The sequence below is a fragment of the Nematostella vectensis genome, chromosome 3 (assembly GCF_932526225.1).
Source record: "Nematostella vectensis chromosome 3, jaNemVect1.1, whole genome shotgun sequence".
NCBI classification, from domain to species: Eukaryota; Metazoa; Cnidaria; class Anthozoa; order Actiniaria; family Edwardsiidae; genus Nematostella; species Nematostella vectensis.
Window position 1 is genome coordinate 5,864,859 of NC_064036.1, and position 24,804 is coordinate 5,889,662.

The window sequence follows — 24,804 nt, forward strand, 5'->3', positions numbered from 1 at the left end:
AATAAGTCAACAAACTAATTCACTATTTAGACAAAGGCGGAAAGGCATCCCTTTATTAAGTTACCAAAAAACTACCCCTCATTTAATGTATCAAGTCTTTGAACTTCTACTGCTCATCTATAGCCATTGCGTTTTTTCCTTGCCAACAACTCACCGAGTAAACATATCTCATTCTTTCGATTAGTCACGACTGGTTGATACTGAATTACTATTCTCTCTTTGGATATATATTTACATTTCTCTGATAAGGTAAATAATACATGCGCTTTAATTGACACCCTGGCGTACTGTAAATCGATTCAGAATCGGTTACTTATCTTAAAGTTACTAAGGCTCATCAGGGGACTCGCCATCGGCTAGGCCATGAATAACAGCCACAAACACGACACTCTTGAGCTCTCAATGGACTTACAGTCAAGGACCACTCCAGTCCGTGTATCGGAAACTATTATATTCATTGTTATCATGGCGATAAGTGTACTCGGCAACGCGCTTACCCTTGTTGCCGTCTACAACAACAAAAAGCTCCGGACGGTCCCTAACATGTTTGTGGTGTCCCTCGCAGTGTCCGACCACGGGATGGCCCTGACTTGAATGCCTATGTCCACCAGCGTACTATTGACCTCTAGATGGATATTCGGCAAGTTTATTTGTCAGTGTGAAGGCTTCTTAGCCATCGTAATGGCAGCCGCATCAACACAAACTCTTGCGGTTACTGCTATCAATCGCTACTTTGGAATTGTCAAGTGTCTTCTCTACCGAGCGTATTTCACGAAAAAAAGAACTACTATTCTTATTCTGGGCGTATGGACACTCTCCTTTATCGCACCGCTACCCTATTTGTTTGCGGGTTTTGAGTTTGTTTTTCACCCGGGCAAACTCTTTTGTTATGTTCCATTACGAGCAAGCTGGTATCTTGTATTCATAGTAGCAATTTACGTGACTCTTCCTAGTTGTGTCATTCTGTTTTGCTACACAAGAGTTTTTTATACAATTCGCCAAAGAAACAAACTCTTTCAGAAAACTCGTGAGCGAGGTAGCGCTATTTCCACCGATGACATCAGGGTGACTAAAGTTCTTTTCGTCATCGTTCTGTTCTATTTTCTCTGCTGGTCACCCGTGCTGGTTATAGACTTAGTGGACACGATCTCCGGGAACATGGCAACTCCCCGGGAGGGCTACATCTCGTATACCTTCCAGCAGCTCCGGTAACCCGGCGATATACGGGATTATGAATCCCACTTTTAGGAGGGAGTATCTGAGACTGTTGCGGTGCTGTAGGGTAAATACGAACTGCGGGGTTTCGGCTGCGACCCAAAATCATCGAAATCTTGCCAATACGGACAAATTAGGCTATACTATCTATGACAAAAAACTATACATCCCCGAGTCCGGTTCTTGTTGGTTCACTTGAAACAAGTGGCTCACAGCATCTCAATCCAGATTCTTCTGAAATGAGAGTATTCGATACTAGATTGTGAGGGTAATCAGAGAGAACATAGAGCACAAGTTGGTAGGGATTGAGAAAAGTGGCCATATTAGACACTTTAAATACAGTTCTGAACAATAGTTGGGATTGACAGAGCCAAAAAATACATTATTTGGGACAAAAGGTCTATTATTATCTATCAACTCATACCCATCTTTCCTATGGAAAACTTGCGGTAATACCTTTACTTAGGGGACCTAGTTGGGGCAACTATTATTTGCAAGTTGTGGTTTAACGTTCAATCCTGGGGTACGCGCGATTATTGATGCGTAGACGACCTAACCGTGACAGTTTCCTCTTTTTAGTTTTAACCCATAAATAACTGTTTACCTTTAATGATCTTCATACCTTGGGCGAGGTCTCAATCTGGTGGGTTTACAAGATTGTAAAACTAATAAAATCTCAGTGCGAGGTTAGTTGTGAGGTGTCAGAGTGGGGGGGGGGGGGGGGGGATTTTGGCAGATTCTAAAGCCGGACTTCAGTCTCGCTTAATTAACGCCGCGCTCTCAGTCAAATAGACGTAGCGGCATGGTTTACGCGGAATTGAAAAAATACCAAGCACATCTGCTAAATTTTGAAATACAATTTTATTTCACTTATTCTAATGTTAGATTTTAAGAGCCACGTCCATTGTACGGTCAACTTCGTACTTCCATTTGTGAAACGTGAGTCTAACCCGGTCCAAACTAAAAGCCATTTTGATTAACATGCCTTTTTGTAAAGCAGCATTGTCACCAGTTTACTTCCGGAGGGCCGACAGAAACCTCAACCAAAATAATCTTTAAAAATCCGCACTATTAAACAGGCCATCCGCTCTAAATTATCAGTCACATCCTCCAAGAAACCTCCAATAGACAAACTGTCTTTACAATTTTGAAATATTTGTCGCGTTTACCGTTAAAAACAATCGGAGATTGTTACGTAACCGACCGGAAGTAAACTGGTGACAATGCTGCTTTATATTTACACGCCGTTGTCTTGTCTCTTGGCGAGCCTGCGGAGTTTTTCACGCTTGTTCTTGTTATTGTGTTTCTTCCATGGCTTATAGATGTGTCCCTCATTGGACACACCCTCGCCACGCCCTCTTATCGTGACGTCATTTCCTTTTGTGAAGCAGCGGACGTTCGGTTTCTGAGAGATTCAAGATCATTTATCAACCATTTAACATATTTATATGGTATTTGTAGGATTCAACACGGCAAATATATATATTAATTACCTCGGCAAAGAATTCTCTATCTGTTTGACTCATCTTTGGCTGCAAGTAGATGAAGAAAGATTAAAAATATGGGAAGCAAGTGTTTGTCTTACGTATTTGATCTTTTTCTTGCAGTACAGTAAACACCCGCGTATAAGAACAAAAAGATTTTAATCTTAAAAGATTTAAGGTCGATAACAAAAAAGAAAAGATACTTTTCATAAAAATTTGGGGCATTGAATACTATAGTAGTCTATGTCGTGTAACAAGGGTTTCTAGGTGACGTGGTGAAAAGGGTTACTAGGTCTGTGACGTGTAACAAGGGTTTCTAGGTGACGTGGTGAAAAGGGTTACTAGGTCTGTGACGTGTAACAAGGGTTTCTAGGTGACGTGGTGAAAAGGGTTACTAGGTCTGTGACGTGTAACAAGGGTTTCTAGGTGACGTGGTAAAAAGGGTTGCTGGGTCTGTGACGTGTAACAAGGGTTTCTAGGTGACGTGGTAACAACGGTTGCTAGGTATGTGACGTGTAACAAAGGCTCGTGTAACAAGGGTTACTAGGTGACATGGTGACAAAGGTTGCTAGGTCTGTGACGTGTAACAAAGGCTGTTAGGCCTATGTCGTGTAACAAGGGTTTCTAGGTGACGTGGTGAAAAGGGTTACTAGGTCTGTGACGTGTAACAAGGGTTTCTAGGTGACGTGGTGAAAAGGGTTACTAGGTCTGTGACGTGTAACAAGGGTTTCTAGGTGACGTGGTAACAACGGTTGCTAGGTGACGTGTAACCTAACCTTGCGAGGGTCGCTGGGTCTGTGGCGCACAACTTCGTCCATGTCTTCATATTTGCCAGTTGCATGACGGCCCTCCTGGAATACTACAGCATCCTCCCCTGGGGGAGGAGTACAGTAGAGTAGCTTGCCGTTGACATAATCCTTGAGAATGTAGCGAGCCGAGCGAGGGCAATCGGGCGTGCCACTTGAGGTCATGTAGCCTCGCATGTCTACGCAAAAACAAGAAGTTAGTCTTGATATTTTTAAGCCTTAAAGAATGTCAGTCACCTGCTTTGTTACTGTTTATAATTGAAAAAAACAACAGCTTAATTGCAAGTAAAATTCAAAATAACCACCCACGATTGAAAACTGAAACTTTATCAATAATAGTTGATTGAAAGTTTCTCAGTTACTTGCTTGAATTAGCCGATGGAAATGGATTCTTTGTGTGACTCCCGCATTGAGCGGAGTCTAATATAATCTACAACTCTAACAAGTTCAATTGGATAAAGTTGCGTGAGTCTGCGCCAGAGCAACGAGTTTCATACCCCAAAATATCAAGGATATAGCCTAGGATATAGCAGGCTTTTGAAAAGCGCCCCAGAAAAGCTCCCGTGTAAGAGGTTCGGCCAAAAATAGAGAAAATGGGGTAACATGGGCTCCGAAATCTGTTAGCTATCGCAAGCTCTGCTTCTACGTCATTCACGTGACTAGCGCCTGCTGAGAAAGCTACCAAGGATAGGAATAAACAAATGTACAAAAATCCGACCTGACCCCTCTTTATATACCTCAAAACAACTCTTGAACACGTTCTAAAGTAGTAGCAACATTGGCCGCACAGAATATTTCGACAAGGGGACGATATATTATGGGGTGAATTAGAACAAGGGGGGGGGGGGGTGAATCACAACAAACTTAAAATTAGTTCAACTGTGTTCTAGAGGTTTGTTGCACGCAGCTTCGAATAATAGGCCAATAGGTGAAGAGACCCAGCGGCTTTGTGACTGCTCCCCAAAGGTCTACTGATAAGGAAATGCATAGAAGTACTTACAGCCATATGCATTGAGTAGTTCATGTGCATATGGAGCTCTGTCAGGATCCTCTCCCTCAGCAGGAGATGCTATGTTGATCCCATAGATGCCCTCTAAAACCAGGCGAGGTATACGATGGCACACGTACTTCGATTAAGGATCCAACATTCACATGCTAGCTGATATAAATCTAAAAGGGGGAGCATCTGCATGGTTATACTACTAAAATGGTAGAAAATATGACAGTGAGTGTAACAAAACAACAAGACTTGTCATTATATATCAAGTGTCAAAGTTTATTTTCCAGCATATCCTATTGGCCATTAGGGTGGCACATGAAGGGCCTGAAATTTAACTGTTTCCTGGTGAGTTGTGTGAGAGGGAATAGGGAAGTATAAAACCAGACGTCATGGGACCATTAAAATATTACATCATTTCACCAGGCAAACATCACACATGTATTTTTCCAAGGAAATTTGTTTTCTGTGACGGTTCGAGCATGTGGCGAAATAACCAACATTATCAATATCAGGCAGGAAGCCAAGAGTTTTTGAGAAATATTGAGCAGGCATAGGCATAGAATTCACATTTAGTATAAAAAAGAAACACTTTTTGGCAATGAAGGAAGGGGGTGTGTACCCGCCCGTGTGTCCACCGATAGTTACACCGCTAACTTATAGTTAACTACATTGAAAAGGATATGAGTGCTACTGGTGGGATATGGTCTCTCATCTGGTCAATCGGTAGGATGCCGTTAACCACCATCTCAGCCTTTGTTGAGACAAAGGATGGGAAGACCAGCCCGGGACAGTCACAGAGGCAAACAGTAGGGCTAAGTTGCAGAGTCTAAAACACATAAAGATGAGGTAAATTAAGGAGAATTACAGAAGCAAAATGTAGGGCTTAGTGGAATCTTGCTATTAAAGATACTCAATCGTAGTCCTAAAGGAGTCTGCAATAGAAACAGTCAACTGTACTGTATGCTGTCAATGGCTAGATGAACTAATGAGTTTCGATGGTATGTAATGGTATTTGTAGGGCTACAAACAAGGATCAGGGGTTCAAAATAGATTCTCTACCCTGTTATTAATAGAGAAAATAGGGATGGTCTGAGATTTCCAAATAAATATTTGTTTTCGCCATTCATCCAAAAAAGTTTAGGTTCTCTATGATGACTGTAAGTACCTCAAAGCAACAAAAAGAATAGATAAACAGCTTGGAATTAAAAAAAAACCTGGAATTCAGTAATAACAAGCATCATGGTTCCTGGAGGCAATAGGGGGTTTTGCCATTTATTTATAAATTTATAATTTCATAAATTTGTAGATTTTGCTTTTGGTCATGGGGAAAACTGATACATATCTACTTCAAACTTTCTGAGGATAAATTTAAACTTGTTTAGAAGAAATTTGACCATGCTCTTATCCTAAATAAATACCTGGTGTGTTTCAGGGCTACAAACTCTTTTAATACGTGACCCCTCTGACTTTGTTGGGGGGAACAGGCATGGTCATTTTTTTACAAGACCTGTCTGATAGTTTTATTTGTTCTTGATTTTATTGAAATTTGAAGCAAAAATTAGATTTTTACTCCAAAAATTGCTGTTGCCATGGAAACAGTTATAACAATAACTGGGCGTGACAGGGCATAAACTTCTACACCGCGCACAGGGTATGACATGCATTTTGTAACACAGAAAGTTTGATCACAAAATATTTAAAAGAGATGAGGCTAGATTTTTTAAAAGTGGACCCAGTTTAGCCACCCACATTACATCAGCAAAACTACTCTGCTTTTGCAGTAGCTTGTAAAAAAACATACCACTAAAAAATTCAACTGTGTTGATGTTTCCCTTTATTACCTGGAAGTGTTTGGTTCTTCCTGGCGTGCTGGACACAGCTACTTTCTTGGACTGCAAGATAGTGTTGATGGTGGAGCTCTTTCCCACATTTGGGTACCCAACCTGAAACACACCAGACAAATGGCTCTTGCATCCTTGCAACAATCACATGGACAAAATGGTTATCACTAGCTATTTTCTTACCAGATCATCAAATAGCCAAAATGTGCATCACTAGCTATTTTCTTACCAGACCAATTGTAGTAAGAGCATCTTCCGGTAAATCAGCTACGGCATTGCGGTGTATATTTTGACACATGTCAATCAACTTGTTGCTGGTAACTAGCCCAGAATGTGCTTCATCCTCGTGATCAATTTCAACAACATGTCCCTCAACATCGCCTGGTTCAGTGCAAGTAACACCATCAGTTTGTGGCTTTAATGTTGTGCCATCACAAAAAGTCTTGCTTTGAAGAGACTCCGATACATTTTGCTCTGACGTGTTACCACTTTCTATAGACAGGTTTGAGAGTTGTTCGGATGGGTCCTTTTCATCTTCTGATTCATCTTTATCCTCTTCACTCTCATCAATTTTCTCTTTCTTCTCTTCAGTGGAGTCAGCCTCTTGTGTAAAATCCTCTCTGCTTTTTTCCTTTTATAGCAAAAGCAAATAACTTATTGTTACAGCACTGGAAAGCACTGATTAACCTTATGCTATAATAATTCAAAAACAAATAAATATATTAGACCTGACTGGACTTCTTAGAAGAAGTTTTGCATTGCACTTGAGTAGCTTCTGTACTAAAAAGTTGGAAACCCAAAAACAAAAAATCTTGTACCAGGGAATTGTACAGTCTGCAGTAATAGATTTGGTGTCTTGATTTGATATACATGTCTTTGATCATGTGTGGCGTTTCCACTGAAATATCTTTCAGCTGTTAAAATCTTTATCCAAAAGACACTGTTTCCTGCCGTACAGAAAGCAAACAATTCATGTAAAATGGAAAAGGTCATTTGAAGTTCTAATGAATTCTCTCTTAATCAACACCACTTACCTGTTCCTCTGACAAAGGTCATTTGAAGTTCTAATGAATTCTCTCTTAATCAACACCACTTACCTGTTCCTCTGACAGCCTCTCATTCTCAGCAAGAGCGGACCAAAATGCTACTTGAATATTCCGGCTTTTATAGTATTCAGCCCACTTGAGTCTAGGAGAAATACAGATAAATCCTCAGTATATAATACCTCCCAGGTGCAGAAATGAGGTTTGAGGTCGCTTTACCTTTGAGAGGGAGTGAGATAATCAGCCTTGTTGATAAGCAAAAGGTTAGCTTTTAATGGATTAACTTCTTTGACATATACAGCCTGAAAAAAAAAAAAAAAAACACTGGTTGCCACATTTGTACACATCTGTGCATCTAAATTGGGATTTATTTGTTTTATACAACAATACAAATGTTTTTTTACATTACAATCTATTTTTGGGGAACATGGGCATGCTAACGCCAAGCTTGCATTTGTCCTCTAATAACACATATTGACTCTTGACCAATCATAGCACATGATTTACGAGTAATGTTGTATATAAAGAAATTCATTTTTGTTATCTGGCTTGTAACATTATAAGGAGTGTGTCCTTATGCCATCCTCAACAGGCTCATCATAACAAGCACATTTCTCTTTAAATTAAAAAATATTGTTTAGAGTGCCTAAAAAAAGAACACTTACTAAATCTTCACATCTAAATAATTCAGGATTTCTTGCATCCACAATCTGCACAATCACATCACTGGAAATTAAACCAACATGACGTTAGTCAATATATCAAGAAATAACATACAATTAAATAGCACTGAGTAAATCTCACCTTCTTTCTATAACTCTCCAAAGCTGTCTCCAAAATTCCAGGTTCTTCTCAAATGGGGTTAGAATTATATGGTCTTTCTCTTGCAATCTTAAAACATAATTATGATTCATAAAAAATATTAAAAAAGACAAAAAAGTTGTAGCATTGAAATGTGCCAATCAGTAAAATTGCAGTCCTGAAAGGGTAAGGGGGATATGTGCAGGGAAAAACATGTCATGGGGGCAAACAGTCAAAAGGCAACCCTACAAAACAACATTGCAAAGGAATTTTTTCCCCCCAAAGGCATTTGCAAGGACCAGAAATACAAAGCAGTTCCACAGAACTAGTGGATGTGACACTTACATTGCAAGTTGCCTCCTCCATTCTACGAATGAGTCTCTCTCCTTGAGATCCAGCTCCTCTGCTGACATGCTTTTGTTCCATTCTGGCCTGTAATATTAAACACACTAACATAAACATAAACAAATGCCACTACCATTGATGCGAGGGGGGGGGGGCAAAGGTAGGGGGAGGCCCATACAAATGTCATAATGGCCATACCAAAAAATGGTTCTTCCAGTAAGATAAACTTTTGACACAGTTTTGTGTTTTGGTTATTTAAACTCTCAAATTTTCCCATCAAAGCATGTTCCCAAAGCTTTTAATATTTCCAATGTTAGAAATATCAAATGACATTGTGAAATGTCATATATCCACTTTCTGTGCGCACCATTATCTATTTGAATCTACCATGCTCACTGTAATAGTTGGAAACAAAGCTGAAATTCAACATGACCAAAGGGTGAAAATAGAGTTATGTTACATGTCTTTCTAGTTGGGCATCCATTTGGAGATATCTAGATAAAGTGTTGTCAAACCCCTACCCCCAAAGAATTCTACTGCACACTTTAATTATATGAATGTTTACAGAAGCTTTTTAATGACAACAATAACAATGATACTAGACTGGGAACTAAGAAAATATCTTGATACCTTCGAGGTATTCTTAGCAATTGTCTGTTATCTTCCTGAGCCTGTTTTATGTTCGAGACATTCTCTTCTGATAATACACCAGTATCATATTGGGGTGTCACAAATGTTACATTCAGCTTTTCTAGAAAATAAAAAAGCACATATTACTATAAATTGTAGCTATGATCTACCATTTGCATTTACCCAATTCTTACCAAAGCCATTTGACTACAATGTATTTCAGTATTAAATTAAAAAAAAGGATTGAATCATTTGATTGTGTTCAAGTAAATTTCATTGAATCAAATTTGTTTGTGTTTGTGGATTCATAATTTTCAACTGCAATTTTAAATATTCTGAGAATTCGCGCTGACAATTTCTAACATCTGAAACAACCTGTAAATGTCTTGTAATGACCACCACTGCTATCGAGTTTTACGCTGCAAATGTGGCTATTAAACAAATCATTCATTCATTCAAAAATTCTAAATCCTTGAAGTGGAATCATTGGCCAGCACTGAAATGGTTTGAAAATCACGCCATCTCTCTGCAAGCACTGATCAATCAAAAACCACCAAATGTAATTCTCCTAGTTTCAAAGACGGAATCCAGAAAGCGGTTACTTAGCATTTGGAAATTATTGACAAGAAGTTGCAGAATATTTAAAATTACAGGTTGATTAGAGGTTCTGGATACAAGTATAATAATTCATTGTCAATGATTTTATACAAAATAATAAGGAAACATTACCCCTTTCTTTTACCTAAAAAGGGAGACAGATCCTACCCAATCCATCCCCCACCCCCTGTATCTACCCTGCATAAATCGTCTTCCACTACACAGATGCATAGAACAGTGCAAAGGGTGCGCATGCACCTGCCTTGGTCACCAAAAAGCAAAAAGTTGGTTCAGTCTTATTATAGCAGGGTTTAAAATAGTAGCCAGCTACCGGCATCGGTTGTTTTCCAGTCTTTGTTGGCTCTTTTTTTCTGTATTTCCCTCTAATATTTCAAGCATGCAGGCTTCTTTCCACCACCAAAATCCACAAAGCCGGCAAAATCTAGCAACTTTGAAAAAAAAAATATTTTGGACCCTGTAAAGGATAGTCAGATGCTATCCTTTTTCCATGATGATACCTATGACTGGCCCAAGAACCCCTCTCCCTTCCCTCCCAAGCCAGTACTGGGTACAGGCCTGTCACACCTCTTCTATGGATCTAGCATTGACAAACCTGCAGTAAACTCTGTCCCAGCAAGCTGCGCAGAGGCAAGGAATTCATCCAAGTCACTCTGTTCAGTTATGGAACTGATCGTGAATTTGTTATCATCGTTTCCGTCGTTCAACTCACTCGTGTGCCGCTAATAAACAAGAAAATACCGCAATTATTCTTCCTCTGTGATAAAATTTCACATCCATGTTGTGGTTTTGAAATGTTTCTAATCGCAAGTGCATTGAAAAATGAATATTGTGTACTCTAAAAGCAAAAAAAAAAAAAAACACACACACGTGCATATTACCCAGCTATCGTTGCTATGTCTTCCCCCTCGCGACAACCTGGATCGATCCTTTGCTAAGCTGTTCCCCAGCCCTGACTTATTCTTCTTGCCCATTCTGAGAGTTTGTCTAGTTACATTTGACAAGAATAACCAAAGCAAACTGTGTACAACCAAACATTGCAGAATTCATTTCTGCTGATGAGCGAGGATCAGCCCCAGTCCAAAACGGCTCATTAAGGCACAGGAGACCCATATCTAAAACTTATAAAAAGCAATAAAGCTGTTTTATGTCCGCCAAAAAATATGTATAAGAAAATTGAGAATAATCTTGCTTCGGTCCCAGGATGGATATTTTTTTTTATTTTATAATTGGGGGAAATGAATTTTGTAGCATTCCACAGGCAACCCAAGAACGACTCGCAATGCTGCATGGGTGTACCGAGTGGAACAATACAAGGACCGAACTGAAAGCATTCTCTCGCTAGAAGTCTTCTTTTCCTTTCTTCTTCGATGAGGTATTTCACTGTAAAGAAATAGAAGCATATATTACGGTATCTTGTTATTGTCTGAGTTTAGGAAACTTTTTGTAGACCTCCTTTTGTTTCTTCTCTATTTTCGGTATGGTTTCGTGGTCGAGCATGAAAAGCCACCTATTCCAAATGTTAGGCTTCCAACAACAGGCAGGCTTTACACCCTATTTCAAAACGCTCGCCTCTTACGATATGATTAGTTTCTGAACGACCATTGGGATAGCATAATTGCTTATGCGATGTTTACGTAAATAAGAAAATACCTCTTGGCAGATTTCCAAGCAAACTAAATTTGTGTTTACTTTTGGTAAAGCTTCCATTGGCATCAACTATAGTACCAAAGCCTACTTTAGGATTATATTTTTTTATGAAAAAAAAATTCTGACTATTTTTTAACAAAGTAAAACCTTATACTTTGCAGCATTTCCATTGAAATAACTCACATTTGAAAAAGAAGGACAAAATCAAACGGATAGTACTTCTTGTATTTTATTTTGCCAAAACAATCTACCATACAGTCCAGTTAGGACATACATAAGATATATTTTTTCTTCTTGGTGGTTGTCCTCATATAGTTTTTTTCTCTTCCTTACTCCAAATTTTCCCAGGGCTGGAAGTCAAGGAATCAATTAGATATTTACAACTATTACCAGCAGATTACCAATATCTTTAGACTGGGGAAAGGGTTTTTGTCTGGCTGGCTCAGTTTAGCCATGCAAACGTTAATACCTGTTTAAAACCGCTAGGAATCATGTGAATTTAGCCCTTTTTGAGTAGAAGTGAAGACAAAAGAAATATAGGCCACACCGTTCTCAAATTTAAACTTTTTAAGAGTGGGTTGAAAACATTATCTGATATTTTTTGTATTATTTCTTGGTCAGACCTTCCCACCGTGTTTATAGAATAACTCCCACACGCCCAACCCCTGTGTTTGCTTTCTGATTGAACAAACCATTCTTCTTACATACATGAATGCCATATGGATTAATCAAAATTACAGGAAATACAGTGATTCGCCCCAACTTAGGGTAATACCGTACTGCACTAAGTGAGTCTTTTCTTCCCCAGGATGGATTGTAATTGGCAAGTGAGGCGAGCAAAGTCTGGAGAGGTTTTATTTTATGTAAACTCTGTCACAGGGGAGCAGCAATGGCCTAATTACAAACAGGTAGACAGCTTTGGTACCTGTTATTCACCTACTGCAACTCTGTTTTGATTAGTTGTCAGGAGCAGATACTGGAGTTTGGGGGGAGCAAAGGAGGCTAATGATTTTAAGAAAGGGGGGCAAGGTTAACTGTTCTTTAGTTGATTGTCTTATAATTTCTCATATTTGTATGCAAAAACTCCATATAGGGGGTACATGACAATAGCCACCTCTCCCTGAAGTACCCTTTGACCCCAAAACATTCTTTTCATGCGATAACAAATTTTGTGATTGGAAGATATAAGATATAGTAAACACCCTCAGATTAAACCTCAATCACAACAATATTCTGCCAGATGATCTACTATTTATTGTTTATAATTTAACTTGAAGGTACAACTGATTCTCCTTTACTCAAGATATCTCATTTTTTGTTTTGTAGCAAGAAGAAAATAGAATGGTTGATGACTCGGAAATAACTGATTACCTTTCCTACAATGATGGCATGTGTAAAGCACAACTGCCTACAGTGTTACATGTCTCTCCATCCAGCCTTGTTGTACGTACTTCCACAAGCTCCCCCACATTGAATAACATGCTTCAGTCAGCACCTAGTCCTGGAAGTGTCAAAAGTGAAGATGATGGTACTGAGCCTTCTAAGAGAGTGTATGCTATATCTGACATGTTACCTGTCGGATCCAAGGGCATGGACCAGCACTCCATCACCAGCACCCAACCAGATAAACAAATATTTAACTGTCCAGCTCCAGAGTGCAAGAAGACATTCAAAACAATAGGTGGATTGGGTAGACATTGTAGAAAGCTGAGTCACTCAGTAAAGTGTACTGAATGTGGGGAAGGTTTTCTTAATGAAAATGAATTTCAAAATCACAAGAAGACACACCAAAATTCCAGTTGCCAAATTTCCCCACCGCCTGAAGACCCTTCAGCTCTTAATTTAGTAGCTGACAATGGTAGCAAAAGTTTAGAAATCCAACGTTCTAGCCTTAATCTCAGCCATGCAAATAACAAACGAGAGGCACACAAATCTGTTGTTTCAAAGAAAGTGCCCCCGCAATTAAATTTAGAAGTGGACAGTTGTAACAATAGCTTAGAGAGTGATTATGGTAACCTCAACCCCAGCAAGGAAAAGGACAAACCTCTTAAAAATAATGAAACCTTGGTGAATCGCGACTGTACCATTGAGATGACATCACATAACCATACCAACCTGAACATTGGCATTGCGTCCGAAAACATAAGTAACCATGCTTTGGACTTGTCCAGTCATTCAAGTTGCAATATAGATACTCTAGTAAAGGATGTTGATGGAACTGGCCTAAAGAAAACCAAGCTTGACGATGTAGTCAACACATGTGATATCTGCCATAAGACATTTGCTCAGGCAGGGTCTCTCACTATCCACTATCGGCGTCATTCGAACGAGAAACACTTTAAATGCAGCTATTGTAACAAGAGGTTCGTTGAGTCGGGAGACATGAGAAAGCACGAGCGGACTCATACAGGATATAAACCCTACCATTGTTCACTATGTGATAAGGCATTCACAATTTCTGGGAACCTTCAGAAACATATGCGTATTCACTCTGGTGAGACCCCATTCGAGTGTGATCAATGTGGGAAGAAGTTTAAACGCGCGCATCATCTGACTGTACACAGCCGAACCCATAGCGGCGACAGACCTTACAAATGTGAACATTGTGATAAGACATTTGCGCGCACCACGTGTCTTACAGTGCACATTCGTACTCACACGGGAGAAAAGCCTCACAAATGCACACAATGCGGGAAAAGCTTCACAAGCAAAAGTGACCTTACCAAACACTCGCGCGTCCATTCTGGCCTTAAGCCCTTCAAGTGTAAGGAGTGTGCCAAGTGTTTCTCCCAGTACAGCCATCTTACAGTTCATACTCGTACTCACAGTGGCGAGAAGCCGTTCAAGTGTACAGACTGCGATAAAACATTTTCGCATTCGCAGTATCTCCGCCTGCACAGGCGCATACATACTGGGGAGAAACCATACGAGTGCACCATCTGCAAGAAGCGCTTCTCCAAGCAGGGGAACATGATCACGCATGCGCGAATCCATTCGGACCAGAGGCCCTTTTCGTGCCCTGAGTGCGGCAGGGGGTTCAAGGACCCCAGTAGTCTGCGAAAGCACAAACTTCTTCACACTGGGATACGGCCCTACCCGTGCGAGATATGCAAGAAGACATTTAAGCGTGGAAGTCACCTTACAAAGCACCTGAACAATGTGCACAACCTCGATCCACAAGACCTTAAACTAGATAAGCCGTCAGATACGGCCAACAGGGATGTTGAAAGGAAGGCTTTGAACTTATTAAAAAAGTAGTCGGCGGACCTAGAGGAAGGGTTGAAACCTCCAACCTCCCTCTCTCTAGGGGGGGGGTTCACTTTTCGTTTTCGGGAATTTATCTGGTGTTATTACTGTAACATGGGCAAGTAGATGCTTATGAGATGCGACGTATATTTGTTAACTTCTGATTAACCTCCCTGATTACCCCATATGATACTGACAGCGAATCGACACCAACTCCTTTTAATTATATTTATTAACAATAATGCTGTATTTTGATTAAACCCGTGAAAAAACAGTTCTCGCGTTTTTACAGTGTTAAAAACTCGCTATACAGATTTGAAACGGAAACGGGTATTTTATTGACTGACGTTTGGCGCGATGGGTCACAACTTCGTGCTGAACTCGCACAGCCCACATCAACAGGAAGGGCAGACGGCGAACCTCTGACGGTGTATGTACAAGCCTTGCTTAAAACGAAATCACTACTTTGCAGCTTTCTTCTTTCGAGAGGTGGCCTTGTCGGAGGTTGCGGAGCTCGGGTGGTTCGTCTTTTTAGGGTGCGCTTCTCGTTTCGTAATCTGTAAAGAGAAAAGAAATGACATGTTCAGAGGGGGGCGTAAGGGGGGTGCGAAAACCACACAGAAAAACGCCAAAAACCGTCAAAATAAGTCAAAAACTGTAAATCGCGCAAATCACCGCAAACCCTTACGCCCCCCCCCCCCCGATGTCTCGATTTGTGACGAGACTTTTTAATACTGCCGCAAGAAATAAGGGAAAGAGATGTCCTAAACACAAATGACTCCATTCTTATGACAAAAAAAAACCTATGAATAATGATGTTATCTAAAATGGTAAAATATATTCAATACAAAAAAAACAACAGAGCCGGATGCAAGAGGAATCCCCATACTCTTTGATCATGGGTGTGTTGGATTTTAACATACCCCTTTCATGATCCTGTTTTTGAGCTCTTGTTGTGTCATAGGCCTCTGATCATCATCACTTCCAGTAGAGGTATCGCTGTCATAGTCATCCCCAGTGGAAGGCGGAACGATAGATACGCCCACCACCCCAGGCTGTGGACCCTGTCCAAGCAGACCAACTGGTGGTGATGGATCCTCTTTCTCAGTGTCCTAAGAAGAAAGGAAAGGTTGTATAAGGAAGAAAGCATTTTGATAGCTAGACCCTGTAAAATAGGGTTGACTGGGATACCTAAAAACTTCTAAGGGTTTCTGAGCCCTTTGCAAACAAGTCTAGCATTATTGGCAAAAACACCCGGTATTTTTGAGCCCAGAAGTACTGATGCTGCTAACAAACCATGCTGCGATGTTCTTTGAAAGCGTCCCAGTACCAATTTTTGAAAATATTTCATGTTTCAGTAATCATCATAGCCTTACTCTTAATACCATTCAAACTCTTACATATTATGTACTAGTCATCTCATGTTACAGGATAACAACACATAAAATTCCAACCTATTGTGAAATAAAAAGAACATTTCCTATATTTTGCTTCGGCCTGCCCACTTAAACGCCTTGGGAGATGAATTTGCCCTCATAATTCAGCATCACAGCTGCGAGGAGCGCTTCCCAAATCTATTCTTCATTTAAACTACTGGCATGGTATTATAATCACAATACACGCTGACGAACAACACCATTTGTACCTTTGTTAGTTGAAATGCTTGTACTTGTAGAAGTTCATTGGTACGTTGTTCAATAATCCCCAGAAACTGCAAAAGTTAATCGAATGTCAGATATGTGATGCAAGTTCTTTCCTTAAGCATTAAAGTACACCTTATACAGTAGTACACTTCTATATCCCACCTGCATCATGTTGTTGTCAGTGATGCCCTCCTTGCTTCCTAGCAAGTTCTCTATGGCAGATCTATCACAGTTGATCTTGTTGAACAGCGAATCAATACCTGGAAATACAAGACATCAATATCTTTTCCATTTCCCATCCATTACTATGTGACGATTAAAAATAAGGACTGCATACTTGTATGTCTATTAGGCTTTGTTCGCATTATAACACAAGGTGCAATTAATAGAGGCCCCAAGGTAAACGGTTTTATACAGACACAATAAAATAATAAAAGATGACAGTCCTCTATAAATACTACATAGAATACAGCATACCGAAAGTCAATAATAAAAGCAGTAGTAGAACAGACGTAAACAAACCTGTCTTGAGCTGTTCAAGGATTTTCTTGGTGTGTTTATACTGGCCGTCAAATTGATCCCCCTTCTCGGTTGCTGCATTCAGTTTCTCTTCCTTGTTCTTCAGGATGGCTTTTCTCTCAGCCTCCATCTCAACGCCCTCACTCTTGAACTTCTCAATATCTGCTTTTGCCTAGGAGAGACAGGTGCGCATATTGTTAAACTTGGTTCACATCTTTATGATATTCCATGTGCCCCACCGAAATTCAGGTGTCCCAATTCAGAATAATGCAAAATTTAATAAGTTGTAGTCAGGAGAGATCGTGGGCCATATTCAGCTTTGAGCCAACCACTCATATTTTGCTAATGTTTGATATTCTGGTGTATTTTTGTATATCCCACTTCCCTAAAGAAATTAGCCAAAAATCTGGATAAGACCAGGTTAGATAGGTTCATACTCTGCTAGCAAAGGTTTCTTCCTGTATGTTTCTATCAGTTCACATGAACAAACGAGAATGTGAAAGAACAGTCACAACACATATAAGTGAACTGGTTAGAAACAAACAGGAAGAAAGCTCTGCCAGCAGGGTAACTGTTTCACCAATCGTAGTCCTATGCAGCTGATCTCAAATGAATTACTTAACAGAAGCATGGAGTGACTGCATAGTTCCGAGGGCCCAAAGAGAATGCTATAAATACTTAAGGGACTGTAGAGCATTGTGAAGAATGTGTTGTTTAGAAGTTTGTATGAGAAGGGACGGACCAAAGCATACCTCTGCAATCTCTTCTTGGAGCTTCTCAATGTCATTATTCTGCTCATTCACGTAGTTGAACAAAGCAAAGTTACGATCTTCAACTTCAATGAATTTGTTCACCAAAAGATCAGTGTCTTCAATTTCTGTTGCTTCCTTGATCTTGTGGAAGGCTGCCTCATATGACTATGGACAGGACACAAATCAAGATTACAAAACACTTAAAATAAGATCAACTACCCAATACAACAAGTAGTATTGAAAGGCACATAATGTGCTATAAAACATAAAAAAAAACATCTAAAAACAAAGCTTAATACTTTAATTTACCAAATACAATAAAAAAATATCATATTGGATGCCCCAAATCAGCTGATGGGAATGTATGCTTTTACACTTGGCACGTTGATGACAAAACGGCAGCTGAGAGAGGCTGTTTAAGGAAGCTCTGGAAAAAATCTTGAATCTCACCTCTATAGTCTCATCAGCTTTGTCTACTTTATCCTTCTCGTCTTTCTTCTTCTTTCTACTTGATAGTTCACCTTCCAGCATATCAGCTCTCTCCTCACCCTTCACTCGCATGAACTCCTTAAGCTTGCGATCATGCTCAATAATGCGCACCAACTCCTTGAACTCTGTATTGTACTGAGCAAGGTCCTTGTCATTCTTTTCTTTCAAAGCTAACATCTTGGCTTGTGCTTCATCCCTAAAGTAGAACAAAAAAAGGTGTTTGCCTAAACAAAGGAAGCCTTTCTATGTCTTTGATTGAAGCAGGTGCACAAAGTGCTCACTTCCCCCCCCCCTTGACAGCCAAAAAGTGGGTCAGACTCTTCAAATACAAAACTATGCACTGTACACTGTGAACTGTGCGCACCCCTCAGTCAATTCTGGGTACAAGCCTTAGAAGGTTAATAAATATGTTGAAGACATTTCTTTGGCCATTGAGACTTCATCATTAAAACTCAAGGTATATTTCCAGCAGAAAATTGGTCCACATCCTATTATACATAAGATAGCTCCAGCACGTAGGAACGTGAGGGGAGCTAATGGATCAGCATTTTATTTCAAAGAGAGAGGAAGGAGGGGGACACAGTTGATAAAAACTTTATACCTGGCATCATAGGCTGCTGTGGAAGCCTCTATCACTTCGCTGATCTGTCGCTTGACCTCAACAATCTTGTTATCTAACTTTTTGCAGCGAGCCTCAAATGTGCTACGCTCCACTTTCTGATTATCAATTCTCTCTCTGAGTTTCCAATTCTCAGCAAGACTAGCATTGAATTTCTTACTAGCCTGAAGAGATAAAGAAATCAAAATTAAAATTGTTATATTGTTTATACACATAATACCTTTTTTCATATCTTCATATATCATTGCTTTCTATACTAATTAGGGGAACTGCAAGCTTAATACAACCAGGACTTATATTTAGATTCAAAACAAAAAATAACTGTAATGAAGGTGTTTTCGCATGATTATTATTTGTTTCGAGAAATGTGACGTTTCGCAGCCATCTTGAATGTTTTACTCGTCAGTGCATAAACTGTCAGCGATTGTAACTTTTTGACGCACTGTATAAAACACAATAGTGTGGTCTATGTTGTTCTCTGGGATTACTGCTGAAACTTTGTGGCAGCCATTTGTTTTCGTCTCATTCCACGTTTCATCAAATAACCTCACGTTGAATAATTCAAGCTCAAGAATATGCAAGAGCAAGCATATCACAACCAAACGACAATGGATCTGAGGAATCGGTGAACGTGTGCGTAAGAACTTTGCCGTGCTATGAGTAAAATTCTTTGAAAATGAACCAGAAGATTCAGATAACGTTTTCCTTGTCTTATATTCTACATTTCGAGTACTTTGCTTTGAAGTCAATTGTGTTACATGACATCCGAATTTGCATCGTTCATACGCTAGGCTAACATGATAATTTATTTACAGTAGAAACTTCAGGTTCTACTGTAAAGGTGGAAGTGCGCCGTGATTAGAAAAAATATTTGCATTAGGCGGGAGCAACACATATACAGTACATACGGTACGTAAAAAAAACGAATGCTGACAGCTTATGCGCTGAAAAGCAAAACATTCAAGATGATGGCAAAACGTCAAATTTCTCAAAAACACAAGAAAACACATACAATAAGCATATTTTTTTGTTTTTACATCTAAATATAAGTCCTGGTAGTATTTATCTTGCATTTCTCCTTTAATGGAGCTAATGTGAGATAAAAGATTGTGAAAAAAAAATGGGCAAACCTACAGTACGTACCTGGTCAAGTCGATTCTCAAGCACACTGATATGTTTCTTTGTTTGTTTATATCTTGCATGGCTCATATGAACTCTGAAAGTATGACATAATGTCAAATCCATGGCTGATCATAGGTCATCATCTTGCACATGTTTATCAAATAATTAGATACCACAAGTCAAATTTAACCAATGTAAAATAGAGTAACTCCTAGCTATCACTCTTGCTCCTTATTATCTAAAAAGTCCCAGACCATGCCAAAGTTTTTATCAACACTGTGACGGTCAAGTACAAGCCAGCTTTAGTATCTCTAATAATCTTTTTTTGAATTGTTAATCATTAGACCCAATTCAATCACAATTTCGGAATTGATTGGTCCAGTGGTAATTAACTACATGCTATTCCCGGATGGGAAATGGATTTGGTGGTCATGCATCAACAAATCTGCCTTTAACACGGCTTCAGGAATTAAGCGAAAAAAAATTACAAATGACGTGGGATTTTTTTGCTAAATTACGAGAAAAATCAAGGCTTACGCGCTAAATTACGTGTGATTGCGTAATGCATATTTTTAAATAAAAATTTTGAGGGATTCTTTATTGAATTACATGCTAAATTACACGGAATATCAATAATTACGCCAAAAATTATGCGGGATTGCATATATTTCATGGAAAACAAATGATTATGAGCTAAATTACTAGGAATTTCGCGCCAAAATATCTAAGGCAAGTTTTCAATGGCCTTCGCAGTTTAACAAAGAAAGCCTTTTTTTGGTTGTTTTTCGAAATTCGAAATATCACATTCTTACCAAGAATATTTGTCTTAAATACGAGAAATAGAGGTAAGAACCCTAAAAGAATACATCAGCTGTGCACTTTAATGATTGGCTTTCAAAATTTAGCCAAATTATGTGGAATTACGCAAAATTTGTGGATTAGGCGAATTACGCAGAGAAAGCCAAATTACACGCTTCCACACAAGCCTGTAATTCCAGAAGCCCTGCTATAGCTGGCTCTTAAACAGAGTTACGGATGGGTCAAGTGTACAGTTACACTCTGCCATTTTTCATATGAGAAGTGGCAAGAAAGTCGTAACATCAATACTAAGCAACTCTGTAAAATGTGGATCATAACTTAGAAAGTGTATAAGTATCTCACCCTCCCATATTCTTCCTTTGTTGGCTGATCTTCTTTTCCATAACTCTTGTCTGAAAGCAAAATCACTAAATCAATAATCTAAACTACAGTAAAGAATGAGACCTGCATTACTAAACTTGACAAAAAGTTATATTTTTACCAAAACAACATTACCTGTGCATTCAGATCATTGATGTCAGTTTTCACCTCATCAATTTCATCCGCATATGTCTCTACAAAAGGCAATCAAACAATCATTCAGAAGATTAAATACATTAATTTGCAGGTAAAACAGCTAGTTTTCAGATAACTTGTTCGAGGTATGTCATAAACATCAGTTGAAAAATTATTTGTCTGCACACAACAAGGGAATTGATTGGTCACGGTGGTAATATTATTAACTACCCATTGTTCCCAGACGAAAATTGGATTTGATGGTTGCACACCAAGAAATCAGCTATAAGCTGCCTTTTTTAAACAGAGTTATACTGATAAATAAAGTCACATCGAAATATTTTTATTGACAGTTTTGCCGACTCAGTTTTTCACTTTGTCATCCAGAAGCTCAAAATGTAACACAGACAACATGTTCCACTCCTTTTGGACTATATACAAATGTATTCACATTACACTCAACTGTATGCACAGTCAAAAACACACTGTTTATGATAATTAGTACAATAAGTTATAAAGTACATCCTGTGTTTACCTTCTTTGTCCAGCAGCTCTGCTAATGTACTTGTATTTGTGTTGTCCTGGAATTTGAAAAAGCATCAGATAAGGGTTGTTGTCACTCCAAACCTAAACAGAATTTTAAACAGAACCCAGCCCATTTGATCAAAATCCAACAGAAATGGAGAAGTCAAGCAGATTCTCCATCCACTTAATTCTCATACAAGATCAAATAAACAAACGTAAATGTAAGCGTAAACTCATTCCACTGATACATTTTTCTAAAGTTAGAGTACGGTAGTATTAGCTGAGCTGAATGCTGTATACAAACAAAGGTAAGATTTATTAAGGATCAGATTTGCTATGTGATTTGCAATAACAAACATGTTTGTCTTCTAGAAAAGAGAATTTATCAAAATTGTGCCTTTCTGAAAATTCACAGTATAGACAATATATAACTTATCAAAATACCAACCTTGCTCTGGTTCTGGTTGCTGCCAGCTAGTCTGTTGTCTTTCATCAATTCTTCATTCTCTTTCTGTAGCCATTGAATAGTATCTCTATAGAAAAATAATTAAAAACTTGGATGAGGACATATTGCTGAAAAGTTTGACAAATAAAACATAATGGGGGAGACTGTCCCTGCCAACCAGTAAATGCAAAGAATGGCAGTAGCTTTATCCCAGATAAAAGTTCCTACAATTGTTGATGAAAATCTAAGACATCACAGCTGAAATATCACACCCTTACAAACAGGGAATGGAAATAAAGAAAATGGGACCAAAGCTCCAGCACTTTAACCCAAGTTGATGCTTTTCCAACCATATTTGCCATACTGTGACATCATGGTATCATAGGCCCACAGCCAGGGGGTGGGGGGAGGGGGTAAAGAAGAACCACCACACTTGACTGGAAGGTCCATTCTAATAAAGGGAAATTGAGTACCACTGAGAGCTAGGGCAAGATACCTAACAGAAAATAGTCTACTTAATGGGTAAACATCCCCCCCCCCCCCTCCCTGCTCAGAATCCTGGCTACGGGCCAGTACCCTTGTAACAACTGCTAACTTTCCAAGGTCTACAATTTGTCTAACTACCTTTGCTTTTTAATGACGTTTTGAGACTCCTCCCCATAAGCTCTACGGTCTCCTTCCATGATTCGGTACTGCCTCTGGAGCTTGGCTAACTCTTGTTCGGCTGGACAGATATTAGTAAAAGGTACAGTATTAGCACATACACAGACTTATATATATATACTACTTTAAGAACATGCGAAAAACATCCTGAGGCTCAGATAGCAGAAAAATATTGCTTTGTTAGTCTGATTTGTTCTTAAACTCAGACGTTCTTATAAAAAAAAAAGATTGTATACTTTGCGAGGAACAACAACTAAGAAAATTACTAAACGGTCATCATCTTACCTATTCCATCCATTTCAGCCTCACTGGCTTCAGAGCGACGACTGTGTACACGCTGCATTGCTGTAATCTTAAAACGATTCAAGGTTTAAATTTTAGTTAGTTGTTAAGACATTCGTTTATTGAAAATTATCTCGGTATTGCAAACAGTGATTGCATGATTTGTTTGACACCGTTAGCAACAAAATGTAGCAAAAGACGAAACCAAAGAGGAGAGAAATTAAGGACCAGATAACCCTGTAACCGTCATTAATGGGAGAATAACAGAACTTGACTCTGTTCAAGGATACATAAAATAATTAAAGTAAAGAAAGGAATGTAGTTCGAAAATTCTATCGAACAAGCTAAACTTATTTCTCCTCGCTCGAGACGAAATGGCCGTGGTTTTAGCTGGCGTCAAATTATAGAATCGAATTTCTATACCAACTTTTTTGTCGAAAGCATAAACAGTATTCTTACATTACCTTTGTTGTTTGGCAACTCAATAACTAATACGCGCAGTCGATCTACTGATTTCTGTTTTGCTCGTTGCCCAGTCTCTGTTTCATATGGACGACCCTCTGTTTCTCGGTCGTGTAACCATGACAACACTATGATGGCTAGCTCAAGTACTCAGGGCCGAAAAGGCCACAGGGAGCCCAAATTCTTGATACAGTAAGTGAAATAAGCTAAGGCAGCTAAAAATACATTTCCCTGCTCAATAATTTTGGTTACTCAATTTAATTTTCCACAGCGCCCAGTTGTGTCAAGATAGTATGATTATATTCTTATTCAGTTCTTCTGAAGAACCTTCAGAGGTTCCTAAATAATGTCATTTTTTTAGAGCTTATAATCGGTCTTGTCATTACCGATTCGGCAATAGCAGGGGCTCATAAGTAGGGGCAATCAACTTCCCCACATTCCGGTACTATATAGGTGTCACAGGTGTCACGGCGTTTCCTAGGATCAGGCTATTTTAAGACGCGCAGATTAGCCAATCAGATGACAGGGCGGAAAAATTGATTTTGTCTCAAGGAATCCAAAATGGCGGCCGAGAAGGGGGGAAACGACGCTTACGTTTCAAAGTCTTCCTACGTCGTCATATGCCTTCTTATTTCTGAATCCTTTTTGTCGCAGAGAGAGAAACATTCTGTTACTAGCTTTGGACTATTTATTTCTCCATAAGTGGACTCAAACGTTGTAACGAGGACATTTTTTCTTGCTCTTGCAAAAAATAAGTGATCATTTGTATCGATCTCGAAATTCTGTCGCTGAGAGGCGATATTATTATTCAAAAGGTGTTTGATACTGCTAGTTAACTAACAATAGTGTAAGAAGTAACATACGGAAGTTTATGTCTATGTAATTATATGTAATGATAAGGAAAATATCCTGAAGTTTTCCTTTTAATGATAATATCTGCTATATTCATGGCTGTGTTTGCTACTCAAAAAGCTTTCTTGTTGACTTTTGTTTACTTTAAAATAACTTAGTTTACACAACTCCCTATTATAATTATCATTTTTTTTTAGTAAATTATTTATTTGAACTTGTCCATATTAGCTGCAAACATGCTACTCTTACTATTAAATATTAACTGCAGGTATTGGCCTGCCAAAATATAGTGTATTAAAAAGCACCTCCGAATGGTGTCAACCTTTTTCTTTTAAAGTCTGTATTTGTTCCTAACTGTTTAAAACAGTCCACAAGATCCAGCAGGATAGAAGTTGTCAAGTGGTTTCCTTCCTGGGCTTATTTGGTCCATTTTGTGTACAT

General features: G+C 39.0%; 4 protein-coding genes across 4 annotated transcripts; 2 read left to right on the top strand and 2 right to left on the bottom strand.

The window, feature by feature from the left end:
- Nucleotides 1-456: 456 nt before the first annotated feature.
- Nucleotides 457-1,368, top strand: LOC116618483 (melatonin receptor type 1B-B-like). The gene has a single exon (XM_048725411.1). It carries the CDS (start codon nt 595-597, stop codon nt 1,210-1,212), a length of 618 nt encoding a protein of 205 aa, XP_048581368.1. The 5' UTR covers nt 457-594; the 3' UTR covers nt 1,213-1,368.
- Nucleotides 1,369-2,057: 689 nt separating this feature from the next.
- LOC5512741 (large subunit GTPase 1 homolog) lies at nt 2,058-10,853 on the bottom strand. Its single transcript, XM_048725412.1, has 15 exons — nt 10,662-10,853; nt 10,376-10,502; nt 9,166-9,286; nt 8,536-8,622; nt 8,194-8,280; nt 8,055-8,115; nt 7,609-7,691; nt 7,444-7,534; nt 6,576-6,977; nt 6,347-6,448; nt 5,188-5,331; nt 4,506-4,629; nt 3,476-3,684; nt 2,709-2,747; nt 2,058-2,620 (listed from the first exon to the last, which is right to left on the bottom strand). Exons 1-15 carry the CDS (start codon nt 10,752-10,754, stop codon nt 2,453-2,455), a joined length of 1,938 nt encoding a protein of 645 aa, XP_048581369.1. The 5' UTR covers nt 10,755-10,853; the 3' UTR covers nt 2,058-2,452.
- Nucleotides 10,854-11,062: 209 nt separating this feature from the next.
- Nucleotides 11,063-14,950, top strand: LOC116618482 (zinc finger protein ZFP2). Its single transcript, XM_032382208.2, has 3 exons — nt 11,063-11,155; nt 12,239-12,338; nt 12,757-14,950. The coding sequence occupies exons 1-3, from the start codon at nt 11,151-11,153 to the stop codon at nt 14,686-14,688; spliced, it is 2,037 nt and encodes a 678-aa protein (XP_032238099.2). The 5' UTR covers nt 11,063-11,150; the 3' UTR covers nt 14,689-14,950.
- Nucleotides 14,891-23,603, bottom strand: LOC5512729 (coiled-coil domain-containing protein 63). Its single transcript, XM_032382210.2, has 16 exons — nt 23,514-23,603; nt 23,053-23,119; nt 22,729-22,828; nt 22,108-22,192; nt 21,670-21,715; nt 21,135-21,193; nt 20,982-21,031; nt 19,842-19,914; nt 18,681-18,862; nt 18,041-18,275; nt 17,591-17,755; nt 16,842-17,010; nt 16,482-16,579; nt 16,322-16,387; nt 15,600-15,788; nt 14,891-15,233 (listed from the first exon to the last, which is right to left on the bottom strand). Exons 2-16 carry the CDS (start codon nt 23,108-23,110, stop codon nt 15,138-15,140), a joined length of 1,671 nt encoding a protein of 556 aa, XP_032238101.2. The 5' UTR covers nt 23,111-23,119; nt 23,514-23,603; the 3' UTR covers nt 14,891-15,137.
- Nucleotides 23,604-24,804: the final 1,201 nt, after the last annotated feature.